The sequence below is a fragment of the Papaver somniferum genome, unplaced genomic scaffold (genome assembly GCF_003573695.1).
Source record: "Papaver somniferum cultivar HN1 unplaced genomic scaffold, ASM357369v1 unplaced-scaffold_16, whole genome shotgun sequence".
Taxonomy (NCBI): domain Eukaryota; kingdom Viridiplantae; phylum Streptophyta; class Magnoliopsida; order Ranunculales; family Papaveraceae; genus Papaver; species Papaver somniferum.
This window is the reverse complement of record NW_020625486.1, coordinates 2,009,643-2,031,353: the sequence shown is the minus strand read 5'-3', so window position 1 is coordinate 2,031,353 and position 21,711 is coordinate 2,009,643. Positions and strand designations below refer to the sequence as shown.

The 21,711-nt window shown below is 37.8% G+C and overlaps 1 protein-coding gene across 4 annotated transcripts; it reads left to right on the top strand.

Moving 5' to 3' along the window:
- The first annotated feature begins 16,500 nt into the window (after positions 1–16,500).
- On the top strand, positions 16,501–19,821 carry LOC113337349 (FACT complex subunit SPT16-like). Of its 4 annotated transcripts, XM_026583052.1 has the most exons (3): positions 16,501–16,608; positions 17,038–18,492; positions 19,541–19,809. In XM_026583052.1, the coding sequence occupies exon 2, from the start codon at positions 17,156–17,158 to the stop codon at positions 18,479–18,481; it is 1,326 nt and encodes a 441-aa protein (XP_026438837.1). In that variant the 5' UTR covers positions 16,501–16,608; positions 17,038–17,155; the 3' UTR covers positions 18,482–18,492; positions 19,541–19,809. The 4 variants fall into 4 exon arrangements, with proteins under 4 accessions (XP_026438837.1, XP_026438836.1, XP_026438839.1 ...); XM_026583051.1 differs by having other exon boundaries at positions 17,038–19,821; XM_026583054.1 differs by having other exon boundaries at positions 16,510–16,608; positions 17,052–19,821.
- The last annotated feature ends 1,890 nt before the right edge of the window (positions 19,822–21,711 follow it).

Below are 21,711 nucleotides of genomic sequence, written 5' to 3'. Positions count from 1 at the left end.
TCGGAAAACTCTTGATAGCGCCCAAAACCGCCTTAGAATCAACTGTAACTTAGTTAAAATTGACATCTTCACCCAGAATAGTGGGAGGTGAAGCCGATGGGTGCTAAGCTTGTAGTTCAGAAAAGGTATTCTCGCAAGGTGGAGCAACACCATTCGATGACAAAACACGTATCGCAGCAGCATAATGTCCGTTCTCGATCTTCTTCCTACATGCGTTTAAATTAACAACCTTAGGCTTCTTTTTGGAGGCCTGTTTGGCGTTTTGCTGCTGGGGTGGACGTTGTAGCAATTTGGAGATTAAATTGTAACAACCCATAGGTTCCTTCTAAGCCAGCAGAGCTTGCTGGATAGCAGCAATCTGCAATCTCATCCTGTTACGCGATTTTTCATCAGCTGATCGAGTAGGCACAAAGCGCGTAAAAATACAGATGGGAAACAGGCATCCAAATCAGATGGTTTACAAATCACACAGTCCAGGCATGTCTTTTAAGCTCGAGAAAAGCTTAATCTGCATGGATATGGAATGCTAGACACCGTAGAGAACTGCCGTTGGTAAACAGTGTTAAGAAGATCAAGAGAAAGAGAAAAGGACTCATCTGTCGTTTCCAGAAGACAACCTTCACCCCCTGCTGTAATACCCTCCCTTGCAACCGCAACAGATGACACATTCGGAAGTAAATCTGCAGCATTAAGAACAGGCAAGCCTCCCACAGGCTTGTCAACTCCATGAAGAAGAAAATCAGCAGAATCACCGTTTAAAGGACCAGCAATTGTATTGCAATGAACACCTATCGAACCCTTGCAAGGGGTCCTCCAAGCATGAATATCCTTACACTGGTAGCACAGCCACATTCTCAGTTGAAGTAGAACTTCCTCCCAAGCTCCGAAAACTTGCAAGTCATTGGAGATAACGGCTCTGCAGGTGTTCTTATTGTCCTCTGAGAATAAATGATTGTTATGCAAGTGACTATTAATGGAACCCCTAGCATGTGCTCTACCATTCACCCCCTCACGGCATCCATCAAAGTTCTTAAATTGGCAGTGAACATGCCTGTTCATCGCAACTGTGAGAGATGAGGACTGAGTGGAGGGTTGCGATACCTGTGGTGTTGGAGGGGGTAACAGAGAAGATCGAGTAGCATGGGACCTTGAAGAAACAGCCATACCGGAGAAACACCAAAAACCCTAAAAAGATAGGAGTAAAAAAACTTTGCTTACTAAATTTATTTATTTTTTCCTTTATTTTTTTCTTTTTCTTTTTGTATTGGTTTGGCTAGGAGAGAAAAAAATAATAAGTAGCCGGACTATATGAACAAAAAAGTTCGGTTAGGGAAAAAAATTGTGAGCTAACCGAACTAAACAGAAAATAGTTCGGTTATGGATATTTTTTTGCGAACTAACCGAACTAAACATATGGGTTTACAGAGAAGAGTTCGTTTAAGGAATTTTATTTTGCGAACTAACCGAACTCTGGATTTGGTATTCTATACGAAAGTTCGGTTACATAAAAAAAATTGGATTAGCCGAAGTGTTTTTCATGTTCAGAAAGTTCGGTTACCAACTAATTTTTTTTAAATTTCTGCTAACCGAACTTGCTTCTGTGTTTTCTATCTTCACCCTATTTTGGTGATTACTACTCAATTTTTTCAATTAAAAACGAATCAAGAGTAATGTGGGACATTTACTACTCAATGTTGATGATTAGTACTCAAACCTAATTTGATGATTAATACTCAAACATAATAAAAGAAAAGAAAAATGTTTTTTTTTAAAATATATAAAAAAATTTAAATATTGAAAAAATAAAATGGTTTTCTTTTAAAAAAAAAGTAAATTAAAAAATAATATAAAACGTAATTTTAGTATTAACACAAATATATGGATAAGGGGTGGCTTTGGTTTACTTCTAAATGTCCTATCAAAAATAAATTATGGCCCAAAAAAATGATTCTTTTCCGAAGCCCATAAGTTGATATTATTTTCCTGTATTTGGAGCTCAGTTTTTTGGACTAGTGGAGTGCGCAATCCAGATGTGGAAATAGTAGGTAGTCATTGAAGAGTTTGATGACTGATCCTTTTACTTTTAAGGTGAGGCTTTGTTGTCATGCTATTAAGTACAACTTTACCAGTGCCCCTATCCTTATAACCCTGCGATGTGTTGCAGGCCATGTTGCTAGATGAATTCCCTTTGGCACATGAACTTTTTGATTCACAATTCTTTTCTAACTCATCAAACGTTTCACTGTAGAGGTTATGATGTCTGACGGGTATGCATATTTGGACAAGTGCCATTAGATCTGGCAAACAAGTCAAAACCGCGGGTTTGCCCGGCCTGTAAAAGATCCGCATCTGGTTCGGTTTGTGTCTAAATAAGCCGGGTTATGATTGGAGAAATGTCGGCATATGAATAAATGGGTTAACCCGTCCCGTTAAACCGCAGATACAACCCGTAAACCCGCAATTATTAAGTTATGACACGTGTCCTCTCTCATCCATGCGTGTCTCCTAGGTATAAAAATAAAAAACCCTAGTTTAACTTATCTTATTTCCTTTCTTCTTCTCATCCGTTTGCGGCGGCCATCGCCTGAAGGCCTTGAACTTTCTCTCTCATTGATTTCTCTCCATTTTTCTATTACTACAAGCTGATATCCCTCTCGCGATTGCTCTCCGTTAGACGAATAGGTACTTTCTTCAATTCTTCTACCGAATCTGCTCTCTTCCTTTCCTTTTTCAATATTTATTTTTACTTCTTCACCTGAATCAATTTGTTGAAAAACAAAGCAGGTATAATACAAAATAAATTCGTTAGATTATGTTTTTTATATATATAATTTTTAAATGATTATTTTGGTTTTTGTTGTGACTATCCTGATTTATGGTTTAATCTGTGGATTTTGGTTTAGGTACTCAAGCTACATCCAGGAAGATTGGAGCATCTTCTTCAACTTAAACGGAAGAGTTTTGAACGAGGAAACATTTGAGGTGTAATTTTGATAGTTTTGATTTATAAAAAACCAAGAATGCCTATGCCTTGTTATTTGCTTAGACAATGTTGTTGCAGTGGATGTTCTATTATCTTGAGATTATTGATGTATGGGTATTTTTATTTCTATTGCGTTATGGCTCATTTTGGTGCGACACTGTGACTGTTGAATCTGTTGATTGAAGTGAATCCAAAAATCAAATGAATTAGATGAATGTTAGGTTGTAGGGAAGGAGATTTAGATGGCCTGAATGTGGCCGGAAATAGACCAAAAATCAGAGGAAACTCTGTCAAATTTAGAGCTGGCAAACGGGCGGGCTAACCCGTGAACACGCAAGTTTAACCTGTTACGGGCACGGGTTGAAGAATGACCACTCGTGAAAAATTTTGATCCGAGAATTTTGACCCGTACGTATTAACCCGAATCCATATAACCCGCAACGGACCAGCCCGATCCGCCCGTTTGCCAGCTGTAAGTGCCATCCCTCACTATTGATAGATTTATTGAAGACTAGTGCAAGGCTGGATAAATAATGGCTAAAACGACAATAGCCAACACCTTCTGGAACACTGGCCTCCTTAGGCTAGTTTCTTATATTCTGACTCTGTCGTTAGCTAATCTTTTATGTCTTGTAGCATGTGAATCTAAATAGGTTAGTTTTGGTAAATGGTAAATATCGCTAGCGCCAAAAGTGCACTCAACTTGTTCGGAACACTCTTACACTACGTGTCCAAGAACTGTATATTACATACTATTCATTTTAAAAATGAGGTAATTTGGATTCGTTTGATAAGGCAATACTTTAACATCCTGGTTTAACATGTGCCTGTGCTTTCAGAATATGTATATTTTAAGTGAAAATGGTACAAAAAGGGCTTTTGTTTTGTTTCTTGTTTCAAAAATTGGCTTATTGCATGCAAGATAACAAATACCAAGACACACAGGGCAGGTGTATAGCTATGGCTATGCTAACATCTTTTTTAGTACGTACTGTGCGTAACGTAGGCTTTTGTAGTTTTTGTCTTTTCAGGTTCATCTCAAAAAAAATTATTACATTGTTTTTTTACTTCACTCGTTTTCTGTCAAAGAGTACAACTCCGTGACTAAGATTACAGGAAAAGCTGATGGTGAAATTATGAATAAGTATTAATTAAACACAGATTGGGATTTATGTATTTGTTTCATGATTTTGTGTTCCTTTTGCTACAGTGAAAGACAGACTACTCTATGTATTGTTTGTAACAGATCGGATAACAATTTGATTTTGTTAGTATGATTAACAATAATATTATGTGGTAATGGCTTATTACCTGTCTACCTTGTATATTTTAGAGATCATACAACACTTTTTTTGCTTATTTAACAATTTTCATTTTTTTTTTGCTCCAATTTCAGTGGTCTCCAGTTTGATCTTTGGAGTTGGAAATCATATATGTATGAGGATTAACGATGGGATTATTATTTTTGTTGGCGCAATGCGGAAATGTGATGGGTTTATGGAAATGATTTGGAAAGAGAGGTTGATTAATTGGAAAGTGAGGCTTTGATTAATATGAAAATAAAAATGTTACAAGAGGCTTGTGTAGCAACTTTGGCTTCCACTAGTTGTTTACGAAGAGGCATTTTGGCTCTTACTCTAACTCTAGCTCTCACTCTATACTAACTCTTGTTTTCTCACTTGAGTTTTTTTGATGGATCAAAATGAAACCATGGAGTGCATATTTATAGGCCTAGTGAATGACTATGAAGAAAACTCTAGAAATGAAAATTCTAGAGACTATGCCTTAAGAGAATTCTAGAGAAAAAATTCTCTAGATTACATGTGATTAAAAAGAAGATTTTAGAGGCCCATAAACTCTAGAATGTACTAGGATTTACCTAGTACAAGGGACTTCAAGATTATTCTAGAATAATGATCACAAATTAACTTGTACACTCTCTCTTAATTTGTGATGTTGAGCTTTTCTCTGAAATGATTGAACTTATCCACCGTGACTGCTTTTGTGAAAATGTCCGCATTTTGTTCATTAGTTGGACAGAATTGGAGCTCAATTTCCTTGTTTTCTACTAGCTCTCAGATGAAGTGGTGTCGTAGCTCTATGTGCTTCGTCTTTCCGTGAAAAACTGGATTTTTTGTCATTGTAATTGTAGACATATTGTCACAGTAGATAGTTGTCGGCTGCTTTTGCCTTTGTTCTAAGTCAGTCATTATTCTTCTTAACCATACTGGTTCACATGCTGCACTTGTTGCTGCTATGTACTCTGCTTCGGCTGATGACAGTGCCACCGTACTTTGCCTTTTAGAACTCCAAGAGATAACTTTTGTTCCCATGCAGAAAACATAGCATGATGTGCTTTTTCGATCTTCAATGGAACCTGCCCAATCGCTATCTGTGAAGCCAATTAAATCATTATCTTTTTCTCTTGTATACTTGATGCCAAAATTCTTTGTTCCCTTGATATACCGAAGAATTCTCTTAGCGGCGGCATAGTGTAATTTGCTTGGCTCGCTCATAAACCGAGAAACAATGCTGGTTGCATTGACTATGTCTGGCCTTGTATTTGTTAAGTAGATCAGTGAGCCAACTAGACTTCTGAATAAGGTTGGATCAACTTTTGTCGCTCCATCATTTTTTACCAATATCTCATTGGTACCCATTGGAGTTGCAATTGGTTTGCAATCCATCATGTTGAACCTTTTCAGTAAGTCTTCCGCATATTTTTCTTGAGAAATGATTATTTCTTATGGAGATTGGTTTACTTGTATCCCAAGAAAATATCGCTTAAGTCCTAAGTCTGTCATCTCATATTCTTTCATCATCTCCTTCTTAAATTTTTCTGCCATCTCTTGTTTTGTACTGGCATAAATTAAATCATCAACGTAGAGACAGACAATTAGGAAGTCCGTACCTTGTTTTCTTGTGTAGAGGAATGGCTCACTTGGACTTTTCTCGAATCCATTATCTCGGAAATACTTGTCGATTTTGCTGTTCCATGCACGCGGTGCTTGTTTGAGACCATATAGTGCTTTGCGAAGACGATAAACCATTTTTTCTTTTCCTTTTCGGATATATCCTTGAGGTTGTTCAACGTACACCTCTTCTTCAAGTTCTCCATTTAGGATTGCCGACTTTACGTCCAATTGGTGGACTTTCATTTTGATTTGAGCTGCCAAGTATAACACCATCCGGATTGTTTCCATGCGAGCGACTGGGGCGAATGTCTCGTTGTAGTCGATTCCTGGTTGCTGGGAATATCCTTTTGCAACTAGCCTTGCCTTGTGCTTCTGAATCGAACCATCTTCGTTGTATTTTTCTTGTAGACCCATTTCAGACCAATTATTTCTTTGTCAATTGGCTGATTAACAAGCTCCCATGTCTTATTTTTCTCGATTACTCGCATTTCTTCGTCCATGGCGTCTCTCCATTTTTCTTCTTTTGCCGCTTCCTCATATCTTTGAGGCTCTAGTGCTATAAATTCACAATTAGATATACCATAAATATCTCTTAAGGAATGCACCTTTCTAGGTGGGGCACTTGCTTCAGATGAACTTGGACTTTGTTTTGTTGGACTAGGAGATCTCGGGCTTGCTGGTGGAGTATTATCTTCTTGTCGTGGCTGATCTGGCTCGTCTTCGATGAGTAGTGGTAACTCGTAATTGTCTGGTTCATCATTCCAATCCCAGGCTTTGAATTCATCGAAGATAACATCTCTTGAGATTACCAGTTCCTTTGTTTGTGGCTTTAGAAGTCTATAGGCTTTAGACTCTTTGCTGTATCCGATGAATATAAGCTTTTCTCCTTTTTCATCGAACTTTTCTCTATGTTGAGATGGAATATGTGAGTATGATACACAACCAAAAATTATAAAAGAAGTTACCTCGGGCTTTTTCTTATGCCAAGATTCATATGGAGTCTTGTTGAGAACTGCCTTTGTTGGAGAACGGTTAAGGATGTAAACCGCCGTGTTGACTGCTTCTGCCCAGTAGCTATTGGGTAGCTTCCTTGATTTTATCATACTCCGAGCCATTTCCACGATCGTACGATTTTTCCTTTCCGCGACGTCGTTTTGTTGTGGAGTGTATCGAACGGTAAGCTCCTTCTTAATACCGTTTTCTTTGCAATAGTTGATAAATTCATTAGAAGTAAATTCTCCACCACGGTCTGTACGGAAAACCTTTAGTTGATGACCACTTTGTTTCTCTGCCAACGCCTTGACCTCTAGGAATTTAGTGAATGCCTCAGACTTTTGCCCGAGAATATACACCCACATCATCCTGGTATAATCATCCACGAATAGGAGAAAATATCTTCTATTGTTGAGTGAAGTTGTTCTTGTCGGACCGCAGACATCGGTGTGCACCAATTCGAGGGGCCTTCTTGCTCTCCACGATTTATTTGTAAATGGAAGTCTATGGAACTTTCCAAGAATGCAACCTTCACATATTTTATCTCCACTGATGATATTGGGAAGACCAATTACCATGTTATTTGATTTTAGAACCTTCAAGGATCTATAGTTGAGATGCCCGTACCTCAAATGCCATAACTTGCATTCGTCAATATGGTTGGTACTCATTGCAGAATTTTCAATTGATGGCATAGATAAGGGAATGACAAAATTTCCTGACATTTTTACTTTTGCCACCAATTTCTTATTAATTTTATCATAAATTGTGCATTCTCCGTCTTCGAAATGTAGTGAGTACCCGTTTCTTATAATTTGTCCAACACTTAATAAATTTTGAGCTATGCCAGGAACATAAAGAACATCAGATATGTATCGATTTTTACCTGACCTTGTACATACGGATATGACTCTTCTTCCTTCAACATTCTGGAACTTTCCATCTCCAAGTTTGACTGGCGGAATCTCTTGTTCCTCCAATTTTACGAAATATTCTTTGTTTCCTGTCATATGTCTGTTGCATCCGCTGTCGACGTACCATATACCTTGCGATTCTTGTTGCGAGGTAAGGCAGGAATATAATACTTGATTTTGAGAATTGTTTTTCTCGGAATAGTTTGCTTCATTTAGCCAACAATCTTTCTTCATGTGATTTAATTTATCACACTTGGTGCACTTATACTTGCAATCTTCAGTTACATGTCCAAACTTTTTCCAAACATTGCATCGGAAATTTGAGGAGTTATTTTTTCCGTACCTTTGATTGTTGTTTCTATAACCTCCTTTTCCTTTTCCACGTCCGCGGTAGAAATTTCTGGGTCCTTGAGTTGACGTCGACTCTTTCTCGTACTGCGAGTTGGATGACGATCCCCCTCTGGAGCTTTATTTTCTGGCTTCTGTATTTTCTTCTCACTGAAATTTATTTTTGATTGAAATGCCTGCTCCAATGGTTGCTCCGCGAACCTATTTATTCTTTTCTCGTGCGCCTCGAGTGAACCCATTAATTCATGTACCGAGAGAGTCGATAAATTTTTTGATTCTTCAATGGCAGCGACGATATGATCAAACTTGAATGGTAAGCTTCTTAATATATTTTCTACCACTCTTTTATTTTCAATGGTATCTCCATAACTACTGATTTGATTTACTATGCCAGTAACTCTTGAGAAGAAGTTCTGGATAGTTTCATTTTCTTTCATAAGTAAATTATCAAAATCTCGCCATAAATTTTGTAGTTTAATGGAGATTACCTTTTCCGATCCTTGGAATGTTACTTTGAGAATATTCCAGGCCTCCTTTGAAGTTTTCGCCACCGAAATTCGAGGAATAGCTTTGCTTACGCCCTGTTGTAGAAACAGTAGTGCTTTAGCATCTTTCTTCTTATTTTCCTTATACTCCTTTTTTTCTGCGTCCGTCCATGACGACATAGTTTCTGCCGACTCTGGTACTTTATAACCTTCTTGTACAAAATCCCATAGGTCTTGTGAAATGAATAATGTCTTCATTTGTGGACTCCAATAATCGTAACTCTCACCATCAAAAATTGGAATTAGATTTTGGGCATAATTGAAACCTTGAACACTTTGGTTAATTTCCATGGATAGAGTTTTATGGAAATGATTTGGAAAGAGAGGTTGGTTAATTGGAAAATGAGGCTTTGATTAACATGAAAATGAAAATATTACAAGAGGCTTCTGTAGTAACTTTGGCTTCCACTAGTTGTTTACAAAGAGGCACTTTGGCTCTTACTCTAACTCTAGCTCTCACTCTATACTAACTCTTGTTTTCTCAATTGAGCTTTTTTGATGGATCAAAATGAAACCATGGAGTGCCTATTTATAGGCCTAGTGAATGACTATGAAGAAAACTCTAGAAATGAAAATTCTAGACACTATGCCTTAAGAGAATTCCAGAGAAAAAATTCTCTAGATTACATGTGATTAAAAAGAAAACTCTAGAGGCCCATAAACTCTAGAATGTACTAGGCTTTCCCTAGTCCAAGGGACTTCAAGATTATTCTAGAATAATGATCACAAATTAACTTGTATTTTTAACAATTTTTGTTGCTAGAAAAGACATCTGAAATTAATGTATCTTTCAAATTTGACTTGAAGCCAATGACCATCACTTTTGGTTATTGCGCACATACCAAGTATATACACGAAATGTGATTTAGATTTTTGTGGACGCTGCAATGGTCACGTCGTGATAGTCTCATGTCCTTAAACGTCGCTGCAGTGCAAGTGTTGTTGCCCTTCCAAGTTCTCATTTTGATCATAATGATAATATATCTTGCTTGGGTTTCTGAAAAACTATATAATGTCGAGCCCAACAAAATTAAGCGGTAAAAAGTGAAAACCTTTCCTCGTTAAATTTTTTAGCAATAAATATTACCCTAATAAGTATTTTCTTTTAGTTAAGTGTTGAGGTTTTGGGATTAAGGCCTTGAGGTTCAAAGGAGACGAAGGAAGAAGAAAAAATATCGTTTGCTCAATTTTCTGGTTGGCAGTTTGTCTTTATAAAAATCCCCTACTTTTGCTATCTTTTTCTTTGTTTCACGCTTACCGTCAGCTTCGATGTCTAAAGATATAGCACCAAAAGGGCCGAGAGTTTCAGAGTCGCATCACGAGATTTTGAAATCGATAAAAGGTTCTCATTAGTATGAGATTAAAGGATATTCTCTAACAAAGGGAACGGGAGTTGGTAAATCCATCACTAGTGGCAGAGTTACAGTTGGTGGAAGATCCTTTTTTATCTATCCGTTCGAGTTAAGTTAAAAAGCCCTGGAGAAGTTAGGGCATGGCTTGAACTGAAACTACTGGACCAAAGCGGAAATAGTAAATATGGTCGTCCTACCTGTACAGCTCTACACAAGTTTAAAAGACGTACGTACGTGGTTTCCGTTCTTATAGTGTCGAGCGTTAATGCGTTATATAAGATCTTCCGCCTCCAACCATCTAATTTTTCTTAATCATCTGCCCTCTCTGATATCACTGCAAACAGCTTCAACGTCACCGTATTCTTCTAAATATATGGACACCGGAAAAAAAACTGTCAAACTTTAGAATTAGACAATAAAGTTAGTTCTTCTGCTTGCCAGATTTAACAGCTTCTATCAAGCCCGCTGGGGATTTTCTGTTCCATTTTTAGTTAGACACAGCTAGTTAAGAAAAAGAAAGAAAGAAAGCAATTAGCATTTTAGTACCTTGTTCATTATGGTTTTTTCCACAGTTGGGAACCATTGTGTTAATAATAAAAGGTAAGCACGGCTTGGAAACACTAAAGCAGATGTTTAACAAGATATATTCAGCAGAGGATTGAGTCTTCTGTACCTTACAGTCACCACTTTCATCTATACTGCTATTATACTTTTGAACAGCTGCATTCTGCCAACAAGCTCAATCTCTGGTTCACGGTAAATAGGCAACGAACGAACCTTGCAACCCTGAGGTACAACAGACATGTTAATCCTGAGTTCAATAATATGCCTCAATATCTAAAGAAGTACCAAAGAGTAGGAGTACAACCGGCCCCTCGAAAAAAGTATCTAACTGAGCGGCAACACAACCACAGTATCTTCCTGTAGAATTCTGGACTTCAAGAAAAAGATCATCGCCTACACTATCTGAAAAACTGCAGGCCATGGACTTTGTTGCTGTTGCCCCATGAACAAATTTAATTTGATAATGATAAACTACAGTCATGGTCTGCTTATTTTTGAGGTTCTCATTTTGTTGTTGCTGCTGCTGTATGTACTGTGGTCTTTGGGATATCACAGCATTCTCCTGGAGCATTGGCTCGTTAATGATAATATCCTACAAACAATATTACTTAATCAGTCGAAGTGTCAAACATCAATATGCAACGAAAAACTCACCTACTGCAATATCGGCAACTTTTAAACAGATAATAATCAACCTCATAGATACCTTACACCTTGTACAGTGTAGATGGGGACACATGATACATATGATCAAATTCATTTTGGATAGCTAAATGGAATGAAAAGTTCAAAACACTATAAATTTATACAAGGTGCAAGTGTTATCTTAATAAGAAACCAAAAAGACAAAGTTAGAACCCTTGCCTGGTCTTTTCTGGCTGATGATTTTGTCTTTGCACGTTTCTTCTTACTATCTTCACTCTTAATCTTGTACATTTAGGTTGTCCTTGACGTTTTTTTGTTGATAGATCTTTGACATCGATCGTGGGTGCAACTTTTTTAGCCTCAACCATCTTCGCCCTTTCAACTTCCTTTTGCTTAACAATGAGCTCATCGGTCTTACAGTCCAACCACCCCATTAACATCAATGACTCGGATTCTTAGTAAAAGTCTTAAAAATACTTCAATGACTCGGCATCTGCAACCAACTCTTTTTCCACTTTTTTTCTCAGTGATCAGATGCACAATGGCAATGATTTGTGAAGCATTAACTTTAGATTCTGTAAGCATTGTCATGACGGGGAGAAAACATTCATGTACTCTCAGAGTCTCAGTACGCCTTACTAGAGTCTGCATTTTAATGTATATCAAATCATTTTTACCCAGGTCAACTTGCAGTACTTGAAAAGGACAGGGCCGAATTGTTAAAGTTTGGAGAGATTATAAAAGGTTTCTCCCGGCACTTCCTTTCTAAATATTTTAAAGCTTTATCTATGTCTCTGCAGGAAGTTTGTACTGATTGTAGAGGAGGCGGAGTTGTTTAAGGTGTGAAGTAGATGAATGTTATAATCCCAGCTGGTTAGTTCTGCATCCTTATCTTTAACATATGAGACCTTTTTTACCGAAATAAAATTGTTGGAGCTAATTCTCCACTACTCATTAGTACCTACACATGAATCTTTTTATTTTCCAGTTGAGGAAGTGATCTGGATAATCAGTTATGAGGTTAGGAAAAGAAAAGTCTGAATCTTAAATAGTGCAGTAAATCCTTTGTATTCTTTTCACGGTTGAGACTGGGGATACAATCAGTTAAAAAAATATGCTGGTAATAGCGGAGGATGTATGGTCCTTAATATATCTGACGAAGACATAGAACTAAATGAATATCTGAAAAGAGAATGTGATTTCTAGAGGAAACAAAACATCTCATTATCACAACTTTGATCTCTATAAGTACGTTTGCAGAAATCTACGAGACTTTTCATTGGACTTTTATGTCTTTGTGTGGAGCTTGAGCCCAACAGAATTAAGCGAGTTAAAAGCCCAAAAAGTATTTTCTGATTCTGAACATACTTCGTCAGTTTTTTTACTTTTTTTATCTTCAGAATTCTTTGACCACGGGATTAGAAAATTTTCTTAGAGAAACGCGCCACGCGCTCTACCATGCACTGAGCTAAGTCGGCTGATTCCTGTTTCATCATTTCTGGAATTGGCTGTTGTTCCTTTATCTATCTTCGGTTTATTTGCTGTCTTCCGGCCAGCGGTCTGAACAACAACAAAATGTTGATATTATATTATGGCCAAGTTGGTCTAAGGCAGCAGCTAAAGGCGCTGGTCAAAAAGGGCGTGGGCTCAAATCTAATTTGCCTCGGATTCTCATAATCTTGCAGAGAGAGGGTCTTTTTTATTCTAGGTTTCTCTGGAAATGAATATACCTAGAATAACCCTCTAAAAGGAAATGCTAATTTGCAGTCTCAAATTCTAGATTTGTTTAATTTGCCTGCAACTTAGACAAGAATTTTGATATGGCCGAGTTGGTCTAAGGCGCCAGCTACCCAATGCACCCAGTATTAGCTGGCAGTTAAACGGAGAAAATCGTTTGAACTCTACGTCAACCGGCAGAGTTCAAGAGTGAGTTATTCTTTTTGACTTTTACTGAGTACTTCTCAACCGTATATCTAAATCAACGGCTTATATTTGATAAAAAATTTGGGGTAATTTCTTTGGATAGAAAAAGATTCGGTTCCCTTGCGTAGTTGATCACTTAGTTATGCAGTTGATTACAAAATTGCATCTATATTTAGTGTCAGATATGTGGCCCTAGAAAACTACTAACGTTCGCCATTTGTTTGATGAGTTTTCCTGTTTGTTAGAGAATAAGCGTTTCATGTTTTGTACTAGCAGCATTCACTGAGAAAACAGTAATCGATACATATTCTTTGGTCCAGCAGCTCAACAAAAAAGAGTTGTATGACCAGGCTATGGTTCCTATTGTAAATGAGATATTAGAAGGATTCAGTTGTACCATTTTCTCGTATTGTAGGTACAGAAAACCTACTCGCCACGTGGTTAAACGAGATTGAATGAATTCACGAAGTAAATCTTGAGTAGGAGATTTTTATTCTATTTTCGAGAAGAAATGTCAGATAAGGGTAAAATCAGATGTCAGAACAGCTTTAGTAAATATTGGATCTGCGAAGTAAGAAAATGTTGGAGATATGTGAGATGTTAATCAACGAGGTATTGGTTACTTGGACCAGAACATACCTCACGAAGTAGGAAGAGGTATACGAAGTCAGAATTTTTGCACAAGAAATAGGACAACTGTACCGAACATATTGGCGAAAGAAGAGGAATAACTTTATCGAAAATAACTTGAGCGAAGTATAAAGCAGAACCACGTGGAATGTGTGATATCCGGAAAAGTAAAGTGAGATGTAAACCATTACTTAGTTTTCCCTATAAATAGAGACCTTGGTTCGTTATAAAGAGGAGGAACGTTTGGAGAGAGGGAGAGGTCATGTTGCAGAGAGGAAAATTAGGATTCTTTTGAGTCTCAATACTTGTAATATCTTCATCATCATTGTTATTGAGATTCGATCTAGTTAATAAATAAATCTTTCTATTTCGTTTACTTTCATCATGTCTTAGAGTCATTATATTACTATTTGGGTGTACTACTGGATTTCCAGCAGTTACATTTTAGCGCTAGAAGGAGGGGACTCATGTTGAGAGTTTACTCTCACTTGGGATTCGAAGAAGAAGTTGAAGTTGTTCTTGAGTTTTCTTAGTAAAACCCTTTTAAACGAATTGCTTTCTTCGTAAAACATAAATTATTCAACCAAAAGAGTGTGATTATATTAAAGATTTAGAAAGCAGAGTAGATCTGAACTTTGTTTAGAGAAGTTCCTTAGAAATCTTTCTAAAACTCATCATAAAGAAGCTAGACCCATTTAGTAAGAGATCGTTGACGAATCGCAGAGTAAAACCTAACTCGGTAGAAATTAGTTGATGGCAAGAGTTCCAAATCGAGCGAAACACATAATAGCGTCAAGAAGAAGTAAGCGTTTAGCGGCAAAAAGAGGGAAAAAAATGGAGCCAGGAGAAACATCAACCATGGGAGGAAGGCATGGTGTGAATCAGGAGAAAAGTGGTGACCTAGATGATAATCGCTACCGAAAAGGATCGATTCATACTTCTGATACTGATACAGTTATAGAAGAAGAACCTTTAGGGAAGAGGATGTCAGTGAAGAAAATATGACATTGGAAAAGTTAAGAGAAGTACTTCGTCTGGAAAGGGAAAGATAAAGAGATTTGGTGGAGAAGCGAACACGACTCGCAAGGAAGAACGTTACTTTGACGCAACAGAACCGAAAGCTAAATGAGGAAAGAGCCGTACATGATTAACGTGGAGGAGAATCGGATGCGAGAACCGGTTCGTCAACTAGGAGAAACTATCGCCAAAGAGAAAAGATGTTGGAAAATGAAGGAGATGGAGAAAGGAGGAACGAAGAAAGGAGGCGGAGAAGACGCCAGAGGGAAAGCAGTGGAGAGAGAGAGCTAAGGAGAGCATTGGAAGAGACTAGATGGGAGGATCAGAGACGAAGATTTGAGGAGAATAGAAGACAGATAGAGGAGAGGATGCGTGAAGAAGAAAGATTACGCGAAGAAGAGAGAGCGTACGAAGATGAAAGGAGATATGAAGATGAAAGGATGCATGAAGAAGATAACAGACGCGAAGAAGATAAAAGATACGACGAAGATAAAAGGCGCGAGGATGATAGGAGGAATAACATGGAAGGAAGAAATGGCGAAACAGAGACGAAAATGATATCAACCAAGCGATTATGAATGAATTACAAGAGATGAGGTCTATGATTAACAACTCACGAATAAGAGGACGAGTGCAACTAGAAGAGGCAATAGAAGAGGCTGGCAAATCCTTATTTACACGCGAAGTATCGGAGGCGAAAATTCCATCGAGGTGTTCCTTGCCAACCTTTGGAAGCATATTCAGTGGATTGGAAAGTGCAGTACAACACTTAAAGAAATATACCCTATCTTTAATACAATGGGCACATAAAGAGGTTGTACTATATAAGTATTTCCCTGCTAGCCTAACTGGGCAGGCGTTGGCATGGTTTGACGGGTTCCCAGAGAGATTGATTTCCTCAATTAGAGACCTACAGAGGATATTTCTAACGACGTACATAAGAAACAACATGCTAAGGCAGAGAATAGAGATCTTATTCAATCTGAGACGCGAACCTGGAGAAAGCATGCGAGGTCTGGTGACGAGATGGAGAATGTTATGCAGCGAATTGGTAGGAAGAGTGGATGAGAAGAATTTAATTTTAGCCTTCGTAAATGCTCTTATCCCAACAGACCTATTGTATACTACGATATTCATAATTCGTGATTCATTGACAATGAATGAGTTACGAGAATATCAGGAGGAATATATCGCTATTGAGGAAAAACAAAGAGAGATTGGAGGAGCCACGCTATTTAGGACTCAAGTCACATACTGCACCAGTGGAGACTGGTGATTGATTGTGGAGTAGGCTGCTGCTGCTGTTAGAAAAGGCCAAATGCCCTGTACAAGTTGCATATATGAAGCACCACAGTAGACCCACTGAAAAAACTTTGACTTCTTCTAGTTGTTCTAACTTGTAGTTGTAGCAGTTACTCGTACACTCAGGGAATGATCCTAATGAAGTTGAGCGAATAGAGCATGAAGGTCGGACTGCTAGATTCAGTGATGGAGGTTGTCCCTGCTGCCTTGATTTTTTTCGAACACAATGCGGAATTCAACACCCATCCCAAACATTAGAAACGGTCTAAAGCAGACGCGACGCACGTGCGTATAGTCTTCCTAGGGATACGAGCGTGCATCCTAGTTTGTATAATTGTTTTGATAATGCTAAAAGCTGCATTTGGCAGAGTTGTTTATTGGGGTTTTTTCTGAGATCATCTGCTTCTGTGAATCGAGTAAATTTCTGGCCATGAATTTGAGACCAAAAATGGATTGGTTATCTTCAGATGACGAAAGGTGGTACACAAAACCTAACTGAATAATCATTAATCATGGCTTTGTTTTCAATAATCATGTCTCAATGTTTACAATTATTTTACAGGTTTTCTTCATTCTAGGGTTTCCAATTTTTCAATAATCATGTCTCAATGTTTTAGATTCCATGTTCTTTTCATTCTAGGGTTTTCAATTTTTCAATAATCATGGCCATGTTTGATCTCAATTTCATGTTTCAGATTCCATCTTCTTTTCGTTCTAGGGTTTTGAATTGTTCAATAATCCATGGTTTTCGTTTCAATTTTCATGTCTCAAAATGTTTTATAATATGAAATACTGGTAATTGATTCTCGTGATGATTATATGTTTGCTCATCTCTTTTTCATATGGGATGTTATTTACCTCTCTTTACCATTTATTAATTTTAACTGTGTTTTTTCCCTTTAACAGTTCTCTTCCTGCAGAGGAGGAGAAGGAGAGGGACTACGATCTATATGAATTATTGGGAGAGAACTTCGAAACCTTCCGCAAGCGTTTGAAATTTTTGAATCGGTAACGCCCAGACCTCATGTACCAGGAGATTTCCAGGTCTAAGAACCATGACAAGTATACCAAGGAGTTGAGGAAGCAGCATCAGGCTAAACTTTCAAGCACATTACACAGACGCACTTACGAGAGGCTGGGTGTCAAAGAGCGTCTATACGATGTTGAGATGTACAACAAACTCTCCCGAAAAGGACCTGAAACCACCTCAGATTCACTTGAACTGTTAAAAGGAAAACTCCACCGTGTACGGTTATCTAATTTGTCAATCTATCCAGCAGTGCTGACAGGAACCGGTAGAGAGATGATCGGCACCCTTGAAGCATATTTCAACGGTTTCCGTTTTTCACCTTTCCAGATAGATATCATGTACAGTAATGTAAAACATGCTTTCTTTCAAGATGGAGAAGAAAATAAAGCTGGAGATGAGACCATATCCCCGCTCTTGCACTTGCACTTGCACTTGCACAACCCAATCAAGGTGGGGAGCAATATGGAAAACAATATCCAGTTCCGTATGGTGCATACCTCAAGGGGAATGAAGAGATCTGCTAATCGTTCATGTAAGTTTGAGGATCTTAATCAAGTTATGCGCAACTTTGTCGGCGAAGTTGATTGTATTTGGAGACGGTTTCCTTACCTTTCATGGACAGATGTACACAGGGTGCACGGATTCAAGGGGGAACTTCCCCTGAAAGAACCGCGTGTACTTTGCCTGACTGAATATTGCCTAGTTGATCTCGTAAAAGCACCTTTCCTTATTGTCACACTAGAAGAGGTCGAGATTGCTAGTTTGGTGCTAGTTAAACCTGAGATGACGGTGTTTAACATGACATTCGTGTTCAATGACTTCGAGCTCGGTGTGCTTCAGATATACTCAATTCCTGGAATAAAACTCGATCGCATCGAACAGTTGCTTGATATCAGACGTGTCAAGTACTACGAGAACGATAATCTAGATTGGGATACTGCACAGTGGAAGTCCAAGTTGGAGACAATAAGACTTCACCCAAAGACGTTCATGGAGGAGGGCGGATGGGATAAGTTCAACTCAGAGGAAACTGCTGCTGATTACTCTGACAGCTCGGCGGCGAGTATCGAGAATTACTCCTCAGGGATGGATTACGACTCTGACAAGCAATCATCTCATAAAGGTCAGAAGTTGGAGCCACCTGCAGAATTGAAAGAGCATAATACTTACTACGCCAATGACACACCTGGTCAAGTGTCTAGTTCTGGCCGTAAGAAGAGAGGAAAGAAGAAAATGCCTTCAACTCAGGAATACTTACTACACGGACGGCGGGGTGGTCGGCGGGGTGGTGGTGTTGGGATAGTAAAGAGTAGAGTTTGACAGCGAAGCTGGTGAGTTAATATCTTTATCAACACTATTACTTAGTTTCTTAAATTTCTTAATGTTTTATAAAATTGACAGTTTTATAAAGAGAAGAATCACCTTATAGTTATATTGGAAGCATGCTCTTAGTCATCTTAACAGCTATGCTGATAAGATGGTTGCTTTTGCTAGGTAGGTTGCAGTCTGTATAATCATCCTAGTGACCAGTGTCCACTTTTTTTGTGGCTGATGTAAGGCTAGGCGATCTTAAAACATATAGTATGAACTAAGTCTGCCTAATTAATTTAAGTTTCTTTTTTCGACAAAATAGGTTATATGTTCAGAGGGCACTTTTTATCACTTTGCTTGCAGCATTTAGAATGGTTTCAGTAAAATCGTTTTAAGTTTCTCCATCGACACAGTGTACCCTTGTAGTAAGATCGTTTTTGTCAAGGTATTCGTTAATTGCTAAATGGATATTGTTTCAGTAAAAAGCAAACTCATACGAAGGTAGTATACGTGTCTTCCGCTTCTACTTGGTTATTTTTTTGCTTCTATGTTATTTTTCTATATAGCAACAAATGTGTCTGTTGTTTGCAAAGGATTTTCGTTTCTGATCGTAGTGTATTTGTTTTGGTTCACGTTTCACCTACTAATAGTTTTCTGAAGCCAAAACTTATGTTTTGTAATTAGTGATATTTGTGTCTGTATGGAAATGCATTTTAAGGATATTAGATGATGGAATTATTTGGATGCCTGAGCTCGATGTCAGAATGCAGGAGTTCCGCCACGTCTATTCCATGTAACCCTTTAGAACTGAAAGAATCCAATTTGGATTTTAACCTTGTGTTATGAGGATCAGATAACTAACTGAGTGATAATGAATCAGAAGAAGGAGATGAAAACCAACTGGCATTACTCCTATTGGCCAGGGGTTGGGCTCCCAATTTATAAGTTGCGGGTTCAATTCCTCAATGTTTGAAGTTGATTAATTCCTTAATGTTTGAAGTTGATTAATTGATATTGATTCACCGGTAAACTCTCTGCTAATCACTACTTCCGTATTCCACCATGCAGGTCTTGTTCATTGGGTCACTTTAAACAGTTAAAAATACAAAATTACCTAATAGTGCAATCTCAGATGTGGGATAAAAATGCAGCAGCACATATGAACCAAAGTTTATTATGATCGTTTTATTTATTTTTTGGATTTGTGAATCAGAAATTGATTCGTAATAAAATATGTACAAATAGATAATGTCATCATAAAAATACACAACCAAGAGACCACCATGCCTCTCAAAACCTAATTTAGGTGCAGGACTAGGACAACGTCAAGTCTTGGCCATAACCCTGCTGATTAATTTGGGTACAATCTTCGACTCTTCAATAACAATAGCAAATTAGAACATGGTGATTCTGATTCATGGCTGAAAGTGTGGTGGAATAAATTAACTCGCCCCAAGGTCAGTTTCTCATTGTAGCTTTAGTAAGAAATTATTTTTACTAACATTCAAAATTAAAAGTGTACTTCCGATTAGCAAAACTTTCCAACATGGCTTCAATCAAGACATGTTTACAAGTAAAAATAGTGACGGGATATAATCACGTTAAGACAAGGCTATTAGGACACGCCAAATCTCAAAAATTCCATATTGCAATGGTTTTTTCTACGATGTATTGCCTAATCCTTCTATGGAACTGCCTAATCTTTCTGGGTTACGAGAGCAAGCCATACATGCATTATTGGCCGATGGATCGTAGGGTCCGGAAAAAAGGAAGTCCTTTTATGACCACTTTTTGTAAATGGTAAAGTTATAAAAATATGCAATTTAATGAAATTTAATGGCCATTCTTTGTAAAATATAGAGTAGCAAAAATGTGTAGTTTGGTGAAAAGATTGGAAATGGTTTCCATCAGTGAAATAAGGCAAGGTCAATGTAGACCAACTTGTAAACGAATGCTGACTTAAAATAAGGCAAGAGTTGGTCTACGCATTAGTTCAAGGCTGTCCAAAGCATGAGTAATGCAAACAAGCTAACAAGGCAAGAGTGGCATTGTTATTGTGAAGCAAATTGTCCAAGTGAAGCATATGATGCATGAATAACCAGGATGAGCTAAGGAAGTGGCTGAGATGATTGTTGAAAATGCGGGGGTCTAACAACTTCACCCAATATTTCGATTGTCAATCTGTATGGATTAACACCGATTTACTTTTAAGAGAAATCAACCAGACAGTCAGACTCAATCTTAATAAAAAAGTATATCAAGGAGTTAATATCTCGATCTCTCGACCTCATATATACTCAAGAAAATAGAAATCTGCGAGTCTTTATCAAATACAAGAGATATAAACTTGGATGGTACCAAATACCAATATCCAAGGATCAATCAAATTTCAATCAACAGCCAAAGGTTGGATTTCACAATTGATCGATACAACGCACAACCTGTGATATTTCAATTATATAACAAAATATAAAGCAGAATAAAAATAACACAGACACCAGAAGTTTTGTTAATGAGGAAACCGCAAATGCAGAAAAACCCCGGGACCTAGTCCAAATTGAACACCACATAGTATTAAGCCGCTACAGACACTATCCTACTACAAACTAACTTTGGTCTGGACTGTAGTTGAACCCTAATAAATCTCACAATGATTCAAGGTACAATTGTGCTCCTTACGTCTCAGATCCCAGCAGGATACTACCCACTTGATTCCCTTAGATGATCTCACCCACAACCAAGAGTTGCTACGACCCAAAGTCAAAGACTTTAATAAACAAATCTGTATCACACATAAAAATCTACAAAATAGGTAAATCTGTCTCCCAAAGATAAACATACAAGTTTTGTTCCGTCTTTTGATAAATCAAGGTGAACATGAACCAATCGATAACCCGGACTTATATTCCCTAAGCACAACCTAGAATTATCAATCAAATCACAATAATCTAAATCGTATGGTAGAGAAACTAGATATTGCGGAATCACAAACGATGAGACGAAAAATATTTGTGACTTCTTTTTATCTTGCCCTATCGGAGATAAATTTCAAGCCAATCTCACAATTAAACTCGTACGATAAAAAATGGCAAGATCAGATCGCTCAACTACAAGAGAAGTAGTTTCTTCTGGCTTCACAATCCCAATGAAGTCTTTTAGTCGTTAACCTACAGGGTCTCGAGGAGAAACCTAAGGTTAAAGGAGAATCGACTCTAGCAAAACCAACTAGTATCAAACGT

Coding starts and splice junctions, on each gene's coding strand:
- LOC113337349 (XM_026583051.1), top strand. CDS start 17,156: ATGTACCAGGAGATTTCCAGGTCTAAGAACCATGACAAGTATACCAAG.